The 10,245-nt window shown below is 40.8% G+C and overlaps 1 protein-coding gene across 2 annotated transcripts in view; it reads left to right on the plus strand.

Moving 5' to 3' along the window:
* Positions 1-7,802, plus strand: part of AFF1 (ALF transcription elongation factor 1) — a 98,272-nt gene extending 90,470 nt beyond the window's left edge. For both annotated transcript variants that reach the window (XM_075284620.1, XM_075284628.1), the window contains exons 20-21: positions 1,139-1,362; positions 2,071-7,802. In XM_075284620.1, coding sequence (XP_075140721.1) covers positions 1,139-1,362; positions 2,071-2,192 — 346 coding nt within the window. In that variant the 3' untranslated portion in view covers positions 2,193-7,802. The remainder of the gene's footprint in view (positions 1-1,138; positions 1,363-2,070) is intronic.
* The last annotated feature ends 2,443 nt before the right edge of the window (positions 7,803-10,245 follow it).

Raw genomic sequence — 10,245 nt, forward strand, 5'->3', positions numbered from 1 at the left:
GCTCTTGTTCTCCAGAGTGTAAGCTCTGCCTTGATAGGCTTAGGGTAAGTTCACACGGGGTTTTTTGGTCCGGAACCTGAGGCGGAGGCAGTCTCAGGTTCCGGACCAAAATACGGGTAGCTGTGACTGGATGCCGGTGCAGTGCATCGGCATTCAGTTGCGCACTCCGCTCCGGATTAGGCCCAAATGAATGCGCCTAGTCAGGAGGGAGTGTCTTCACTCGGATGTCGCGAGGCGAATCCGCCTGAAAGAATGAGCATGTCGCTTCTTTTTCTGGGAGCCGGAACAAACAGCTCCTGGAAAAAAAAGCTGACCAGTCATTGATTTCAATGGGAGCTGTCATTTTGGTCAGGATTTTGAGATGGATACAGCCCCAAAATCCTGACCAAAATACCCTGTGTGAACTTACCCCAAGACAGTTTTCTGGAGAGACCCTATATTGTGACTGGTAATTGGCTTCATTACACCAGCTCAAAAGCATTATTCCATTAGTGAACAGAAAACCTGCCTATTTTTGTACAACTCTATCAATCCTGACCCTATTCTTGGTTTCACAATGGCTTTTGCATTGTTATATTTTTGTCTAATGTAGACTACACTTACTTGTGTTAAGCTGATAGGTTATCATTTCTAAAATTAAGAAGTTCTTGCCTGGTCTACAGTATTTAGGGTAACAAAGGAGACACACTGATTTAGTAATCCTATGTAACATATAGACTGTGGAAGCATAGGTTAGACAGTCTAAAGTGCACCCTTGCTCAGTGATAATTTCATGCACCTTTAGATTGTCTGGTCTAATTTTACAACTCTAATAAGTTATCCAACTTTGCACACTTTTTGGGCTTTTTCATGTTACTTTGTCATTAAATCTCTTTTTATGTGTGTTTAAAAAAGAAAAATGTAAAACACACAAATATGGTTGAAAGCATGTGCGCCAGGATTTTGGTGGAAACCCAGAATTCTGATACCTTTTAGTTTTTGAATTTAGAAATGACTAGTTACATGGTAATCACGGTGGGTCCCAGCAGTGAGACTCCAGTGACCTCACAGTATGTTTTTTTTTGTAATGGAATAGATCAATTGAGTTGTTGATGTCTAAACTGGATAACTTTTTTTTTTTTTCTTCTTCTTCTTGTAGAAGTACTGGTACGCCTTCTCCTATGTCCCCAACACCTTCACCTGCCAGCTCTGGTGGATCTCAGCCAGGGTCCATTGCCAGCAATAGTGGAGGACAGAATCCTTCAGTCACCATCCCCCAGATGATACACCAGATAGCTTCATCTTATGTCAATATCACTTCCTACTTCCTCTATGCCTATGACATATGGGAACAAGCTGATGTGCTTGCAAAGAAAAATAAAGGTACAATGTAGTTTTAAAAGTGTATGTGACCAATATAGGAGAAGTATACATGTTAGCCATCCTACTTGATGATATTTTAGTTTATATTCTTAAAGGGATTCTCTAAGGCTTTGTAAAGACTTAGGATATCTCATTAATGAGATTGGTGCGGGTCCAGCACCACCACAGATCAGATCAATGTTTTCTGCACTGTTCAGCAACCATGCACAGTGCAAAGATCCTCCTTCTTCCGGCTCTGTACACCCACCCCGTGCTGGATGCCAGACTTGCACAGATCTCATACTGATGACCTATCCTAAGGACTGATCATTTATGTCAAGCCTTTGAGAAGTTTCCAAGGGATCACTTTACCCCAGATAAAGCTCATCCCAAATAATCATATACTTTTTTTTTTTTTTTTTTTAATAGCTCCAGTTCTGACATTTTTTTCTACATGTTTGAATGTTATTGGAAACCTTTATAGCCATGTATATAAACGCACTGAACAACTTGTATCTGGTGGATCTAAGGCAAGTTTATCCTTTTAAACAGAGTTGCACATCCTACCTAAAATAAGTGCAGCTTGTGACTCTCCTAGTTTACATAAGTCTGTATAAACATTTACTTTCTCACACACATTTACTTTCTCATCAGATGGCATATACTGTATAGGTGTATACATGCTTTTCATCACCATTGCATGTTCTCACGCTGTCTTCTGTGTTTCAGATTTTTTTGCAGATCTCAGTGCAATGGTCTGTCCCCTGGCGCTAAACAGCACTATGACTGAACTGGTACACTACACTAGACAGGGTTTACAGTGGCTGAGGCTCGAACTAAATATGACTTAAAATGTGCGGGGGGCACTTACCCTCTGAACTTTTTGCACTTTGAAAAGCCTGGAGTTTGCGATTGGATTCATGAATTCTAGGAATATAAAGATAATATATATATAAATATATGTATATCTATATGGCTCCTGGGTTATGGTATGACTGGAAGCCTGCTGAACATTGCCTGAATTGATGGCATCAAGTCATGTGTGAAGACTAAGAAGACAGTGCAAAAAAAATATTACATTTTATATTTTTGATGACAAAAAAGTGCAATGTGGTATTGAAAAGGTCAGATTCTTCAGTGGTCATTACACATTTCTTAAGAAAACCAGCATGAGAAGAGATGTCTTCTGGAAGATTTTCATCCTCCGCAGCTCAGCAGCCAACCTATGCAGAACAAAAACTGGAACTTGCCAAACAAGCTGGCTCCCTCCTGCCCTAAAATCTGAATAGGTGAAGAAGGAAGTGGTTGCCCCTAATCTGTACAGAGTCTATAGTTATAAAGCAGAGAATAACATATGACAGCACCTATCCTGCATTTCTACATTCAAAGCTTTGTGCCTTAATCCGACTTCTAAGTGTCCTACTGGTTCTGTCATATCTTATTCTAAAGCGAAAAACTAAATTGCACATTCTTATTTTATCATTTACCTCTGCTGGTTCTAGCACTATCAGGATTATGAATGACATGACTGAACTTACATGTTGGAGTTCATTTAAATACAACCATAAGTTTTATCATTTCTACCATGCTTTAATATGGAGGCTGGCTAATCGGCCAAAAGGACAGGTTCCTCTTTTGTAATTTACTGCCAATTTGCAAGTAGTCAGCACTATTACATCTACTCTATGGCCAATTGCAAGTTAGAGGAGTACAATAATAAAACCCTGCAGGAAAGCTGAGAGAGAGGTTTATGTGACACTGCTTTTTGCAGGCCTGACCTTTAGGAGTTGTTCACACTACTGTTATAAATGTCCGTTGTGCTGATCTGTCATAGGCAATAGAGTGATGGATGCACACAGAGCCCCATCTGTATGGCTTCCACTTTCATTCAATCTAATTTGAAAACATCATGGGTGCTTTCTTTTGTCCTGTATGTTTGCTTTTGTAATGGAACAGAAAGTCCTGCATGTAGAACTTTTTCTTCTGTCAGAAAAGTAACATGGTAGGAAAAAAGCTTTGATCATATTTTTTTACACTAGAGTGAATGGGGATGGACAGTGCTCAGTCTGCATCAGTTACATTGCTCTTAATGTCTGTTGCTCTCATCCTATAATGGCCCCTTCATTGGCACTTGAAGGGGTAGTGCCACAATGGGTATTGATTACCTCTCCATATATTGGTCTACAAACGTCATCCCCAACTCTTTCATTAACATGTTTATTCATGTACTTCTTATGATCTTATGTAAGATTTGCATGTTGCCGTTATCATGACAGGAAAACAAAATGAGCAAGTTAGAATCCAAAATATCACTAGAGTCTAGCTGTCACCATGAACAGTGCCTTAAACGTCTATGACCAGGTTTAGTCATTTACTTTGCATTATTAGATTTATAAATGAATGATGCATCCACCTAAATGGCAGCCTCTGCACTTCACCAATAAGTTTGTTTTGTTTTTTTTTAAACATTAAATGGGTTTCTACACAGATTATTTTAAAAAATTGAGCTTCCCTACCTGCTGTTACATAATCACAAACAATAACATTCCTATGGCTATGTTCACATCTGGGTCAGAGCTTCTATTGCAGACTTTCGCAGTTTCTGCTGAAAATTGGTGGAGGAAAATATCCTCCGTACAGGTTTGTTTTAAAACAGACACCAGATTGGCTCTATGTGTAATCGTTATTCTAGTGGTCTGCCTCTCTGTTGTTCTCCTCTTCCAATGGACCATAACAACAGAGGCAGTGCCAGTGTGAACATAGCGCAAGTACAGCAAACATACATATACATACATATAATCTGTATCCCTGCACTACTATATACCAATACAGAACCCTTAACTAGTTGGTGCTGTGTATATGGGGTTAGCTTTACTGCAGCAGGTAAACATTTCCTCTTGTATCATATACACTGCTATGTAGTGATTGTATATATTGTGGCTACTAAGTTTCTAATAGAGCTCATTATATGGCTAGCTGAATTTATTGAAATCACCAATACACATGTATTGTGAGTGGACAGTTTTAGTTAACACTCCCTTTGTAATGAGCTAAGATTGATATATGGTAATGGAAATGGTATTGACTTGTGAGACAGAGAGGCCTGTGATCACTCCTGATTTGTCTTAAGAAATGCTTGTAAACCACGTAAAATAACTTCTTGTGGATTGTGGTATTTATAGAAATTGTCAGAGAGGTGTGTCCCTTCCCATCAATAATTGGACTGTATCAGCATGTCCAACTAGGAACAGCCAGATGTCACCTTAGGAGACATAACAGGAGTTCCATAGTACTTGTGATGGTCCCATATATGTAGAACCTGCTTTATGTCACTTAGCCGTTTGCCGTAAATCCACAACCCATGGCAAGAGACATTCTCAGACTACAGCTCTTTATGTGTCTTGACCGAAAGCCTGGTCTCCTATAATTGAAGGCACCATCGTAATATAATAATCTACTTGTCCTAAACACCTCTTGAGTTGCTCTTGGAGTGCTTCTTGAGTGTAAAACCACATTCTTAATTAAAACTCTGCAGACAGATGACGAGTTTCGACAGAGGAATGTAATGATCCTGAAACTCTTCCAAGCTGCATTGAAGTTTATCAGGACAAACCCTAATTAGACACTTAATGGAGAAAATAGCTCAGTGTCATTTCATTACAGCACGCCAAGGAAATGCTCTAAAATATTTTAACTCTTTGTTCTCAGGTTCCTTGTCAGTCTGAAGCTCATTTAGGCTGAGGCCCCAGAATGTGGAAACGCAGCTTTTTATTGCAGATTTTGCTGCGTTTTTTTGAGCCAAACCTAGGAGTGGCTATAAAAGAAATGAGAAATATATAGGAAGTTCTTATACTTTTACCTTCTACTCAATCCACTCCTGGCTTTGGCTCAAAAAACCGCAACAAAATCTGCAACAAAAAAGCTGCATTTCCGCAACGTGGTGTCTTCGCCTTAGTCAGTATTTTTGCAGGCAAGTTATTGACTGCAACAATGGTAGCTTTGTTCCATCTTTCTGTAAAAGCTATACATAGTATAGTTTTAGTTACAAACAACTTTGCATAAACTTATAGTATGAGTGAATATAAGAAGCTTTATATAAGATATATTACGAATGTTTTATTTTCCTTTTCAGGCTTTTACTTTCAACATGTAAGTCTATGAAGAGTGGAGGGGGTGAAAGAGGCTGTTGGAAGGGACACTCAAATTGCTGCTGCTACACTCTGCTGCTCTGAGCTATTTTAACACTGTTATCTTGTAGATAAGAGGCTACAGGTGCACAGAGATAAATTAACCAGTTGGCAGCAGCCTCCTATTCACCCCTCTGTTCTTTGTAGAATTGCGTGTGTGAGGCTGGCTACGGAGATAAAATCTTAAGTAAATAGCTTGAAGATAAAGAGAAGGAAAACAGGTGAAGATCTCCTTGATGAGATATATTCACATGCATTCATTTATGAAAAGTTGTTTAAAGCTCACGTTATATTAATAAAGTTCCCTTCAATCGGCTATCAGAATAGTTTTTCCATTATAGAAATATTGTTTTAGTGTAAATTGAGACCTCCTGTGGTTTCCCCATTCTTCACTGGTGGGAAATATGAATTTTCTGCTTTCCAGCATGTGTACTATGGTATCACTTCTATGTGTAAATGTAACAGTTCTTACAATATAAGCGCCTCAAGGAATTGCTGTTTATGTGGAGTGTAGGTTATGTGTAGATGGCAGACTGATGCGCACTGAAGTATATTCATGTGGAACTGTGGAAATACATTAGATGACTTTACTTTTAACCTCATATAAAATGAAGTTAACCAGCAATGTTATTATGATCCGTCATCATCTGGACTATATGAGACCAGTCTCTACCAGTATCAGTGAGCATATTGTTCAGTGTATTACAGGCTTTAACTCTTTACCATCCTTCACTCTCCTACATTAGCATGAAAATCTATTTTTTTTTAAATTGATGTAAGTGCCATGTGATCTGCATTTTTGTGACTAGCTGCAGTGCAATGCACCGACCCATTATATATATCCATGCTGCCCGTGGTGTTGCTGATGAACTATAGTAGTTCTGATTTAAAATATTTCCGATGCTGGGAATAGTTGCTTAGGCCAATATACAGTATCAGTGGTGGAAGTGTATATCAGTTGCCAGAAACTACAGGGAAAATGTATCATCCTCACATACTATACACTCAACGAAGACATTGCAATTTAGGCAAACTTGCTAAACATTTTGCATCTTGTGTAAAGTATAAAGTTTATTGGTGATGTGTTATGTTTGCTTTTAACACTTGATACATATTGAGCAAAACAAACCCCTTATGAAATAGTTTACATAATGTAAACAGGTTTTTAGGTATTGGAAGTTCTGTGATGCATCATTCATTTCTTTTTGTGTGTGTAATATATCTTGTTTCCTCCAGGTGGCACTGTTGCCCTGTATGTGGAACAATGGGCTGCATAGTTCCAAGTCAATAGCAGCAATGCCACCTGCAGATGAAATAAAGTAATGCACCCCAAAATGATTGAACAGTGGCATAACAATGTGACTTATAAATTGCTAATAACTTATAAATGTTTGGGACCACAGGCACTAAGTTCTGATATTTTCCAACAGGTTTTATTTTTATTCAGTTGAACACTTAAAGCACGCACAGTCTGTCACACTACAGATCATGGAACAGCTGTAGTGACTTAAGGACTGGCACTGGTTCATGATACTTGGCAGACTTTGTAGCTTTAACTGGCTGTTTTGTTTTGTATGCATTCATTACAACATTGCTGCCAATTGGCGATGGCAGTGCCTAGTAAGACTCCTAGGGGAAAAAATAAAAAACTCATTAGTGCAATTGTGAAATGACTTGTGTTTGGCAACTTTCTTTATTTCTTAAGGAAATTATGAAAAAAAAAAATCGTTTGAAGTTGCCACAGCATAAGTCTTTTGCAATTCCATGTAGTGATCTCGTTCATGAAATTCTGTCATGTTTCCAGAGCCATAGTGCCACACTACACACTACATTTCAGTATGTCACTCAATGGTATCTGCTAAGTGACTGTTCTCCTTATGAGAGGGGCAGGGTGTCCTGGCCCTTCATTTCCTATACCAATGTGTGCAATGCCAAGATGTGCAAAGAACCATGGCTAGAGGTAATTGGTGCATTTTAACTACTTCTGGAATAAATCTGCGTTCTGGAGCTTCTGTGAATATTCTATAGCTGCCTTGTACAGTTCCTTAGGGCGAGAGAGACTGGACAGATCTGTGATTTTGTTTATTATGTTACCTTTTATTTAAAGAAGAAAGTCTATGCGAAATCTCTTTCCAAAGAAGCTGTGCCACTCCTATTTTGTTAATTATATTGTTGACGATGAGAATAATTTGCTGTAAAGAACATGAAAATGATTTATTCTTTTTTTTGGCAAAAGATGTCAGGAATTAAGCTGTAAATAAAATATCAAATACATTATGTTTTTGGCTTTGTTTTGTTTTGTTTTACATAGTGCTTTATTGAAGGCTTCCGGGCATGTCATTGCATTACTTCTATTACAGGCTGCTCTAGTACAGTTTGTCCCACAAACATTAAGCCCTCCTATGGTTCTGTGAATGGAAAAATAACAAAGTTATGGTTTTGGAAGGCAGTCAAAAGCGAAAAGAAAAAAAAAAAAGTGACAGGAAGGGGTTAAAATATGACACAAGCTAGCAGCCAAACCAAGACTGTGGAGTCCTTTCACATACCCCCTCCATTGTACCTCCCCCAACATATGAAATGAAGACAGGCATAAATTATCTTTTTTTTTTTTTTCCCCCCATCAGTGTGTCTTTTTAGAATGGGAGGAAATCCACGCAAATACGGGGAGAACATACAAACTCCTTGCAGATGTTCCTGGTGGGATTCGAACCAAGGACTCCAGGGCTGCAGTGCTAACTACTGAGCCACCATGTTGCCCCTTGCGTAAATTACTTTTTAAGTGGGCAAAGGTCGGCCACAGCTTTATTTATTTGCAAATAACGTAACCGTAACTAGCAACAACTTGTTGCCATAGCAACCAAAGATCAGGAGCAGATGGCCCAGCACAGTCATGTGGAAGGCTGCCCTATTTTCTTTTCAGCACCACCACAGAGGAGACTGTGTACCCCTACACCGGGCTCCAACCCACACCAAAAGAAATAGGGCTTGCTCCACATTGCCTTGGAGCCCAGACAGGAATATGTCCAACCCAATGTCATTGAGATGTACTTCGTCAGGCCTCAATAACCGGCTATTGTCACCTTCTAATTGCTTATGGCGAACTATCACCTCCCCCTGGACCTAACAAATCGGGACATCCTGGCATTAAACCGATCTCCTGCAACTTTCCACAGACTCCGGATCCCTGGAACCTTGCTAGCATACTCTAGGGATAATTTCGGACCACACCAGGACTATCTTGGGGGGGTGGGGGGATCCTTTCTAGGTCAGAAGACATGACTGCGAGCATCTCCGCCTTGCACACGAAACAAATGTCATTCCTGCCGGTGTAAATTACAAAAATGACTTGGCCAGTCACTCCTCTGCTAAGGTCGACAGCTTCTGGCAGTATCTGGGATCATCTTAATCCACGGATTCCCCGCCACACCACTTCAATCTGTTGGAAGCCAAAGCTGCTACCCCTGGTCTGTTCTCTGCCCTCTGGGCCACCCAATAAATATAAGTGGCCCACCACGCACACCACTGAGTCCCGCCGATCTGCGAGAGAGAAAAAGGAGAAGGGGAGACCAACTCGGGTCGAATATATCCGGCATAACAACCTGATTTCCACCTGCCAATATGTTTTACATCATCCTACAGCAGGCCCACGCACACGGCTTCCGCAGTGGCCCCTCTCCTAAAGGAATGAGTACTGTATTCCTTAGCTGGTAAACCAAGGTGACCCAAACCCCGTTTTAACAAAACTTCAAACTGGTAGCGAGTTAGCGAAGAACCATCCTGGTGAGCTAGGAAAGAGATGGAATTCGGCTTAACCGCCATATATCAGGTCAACATACGAACCAGAAACGTCTGCTTGCCGTATCAGTCTTAGACCGACGGACCCGTGTGCAAACAGAGCCTTCAGCCAACAGAACATCACCCGCCAGCAGAACATCACCTGCCAACAGACCACCCTTCTTATCCTTAGAAGGGACACCAGCTCCCTGACTCACAGAGCCCCGTAAAAAGCCAAGCAGCATGACATAGTGAAAAACTCAGCCTTGAACGGGACCCAGCAGAACAAGGAGGATGCACGCACTAATCTGGACAAAACTTCATGGGTAATAGGGAGTCTAAGTATATACTCCCTATGCCAGCCCTTAAGGGTTTGGCGTATACAAAAATACTGCATAACGTCTTCTAACCCAGCCAGTTTTAAAAAAAAAAAAAAAAAAAACACACCCCAGACAGGCGCCTCTGAGTGATGGGCACCGACAGACCCATCCCACGGAGCCGATCCATGTACGCGACTGTTAAGCTATGCAGAAAGGATCGGTTGTTCCATAGAAAAACCCCTTCTGCCTACGCACACCATTCTCCCCAGGCCTTACGCTGTCCTGTCCAGGTTGACGGGGTGACTGACTCTTGAATCAGGGGCATTAGAAAGTCTCCACCAAATCCCATTAAGCGGGTGGGCATGAGATGCCCTCCTCCGCAGCCCCTGGCAGCAACTGCTGGACCACCTGCCAACGAAAACGTGATAAAGCATTAGCCAACATATTTTCCACCCCTGGAATATGACTAGCCCGGAACCAGATGCTGTTTATTCTCCAGGCACTTTAAGAAGATGAAGTCAAATTATTAATACGATGCACTATGCTCATATTATCTGTCCAGAACCGTACCTGCCGATCTTGAAGCTGCTCCCCCCCATAGATCAACCGCCACCACTATGGGG

Source organism: Leptodactylus fuscus, chromosome 1 (genome assembly GCF_031893055.1).
Source record: "Leptodactylus fuscus isolate aLepFus1 chromosome 1, aLepFus1.hap2, whole genome shotgun sequence".
Taxonomy (NCBI): Eukaryota; Metazoa; Chordata; class Amphibia; order Anura; family Leptodactylidae; genus Leptodactylus; species Leptodactylus fuscus.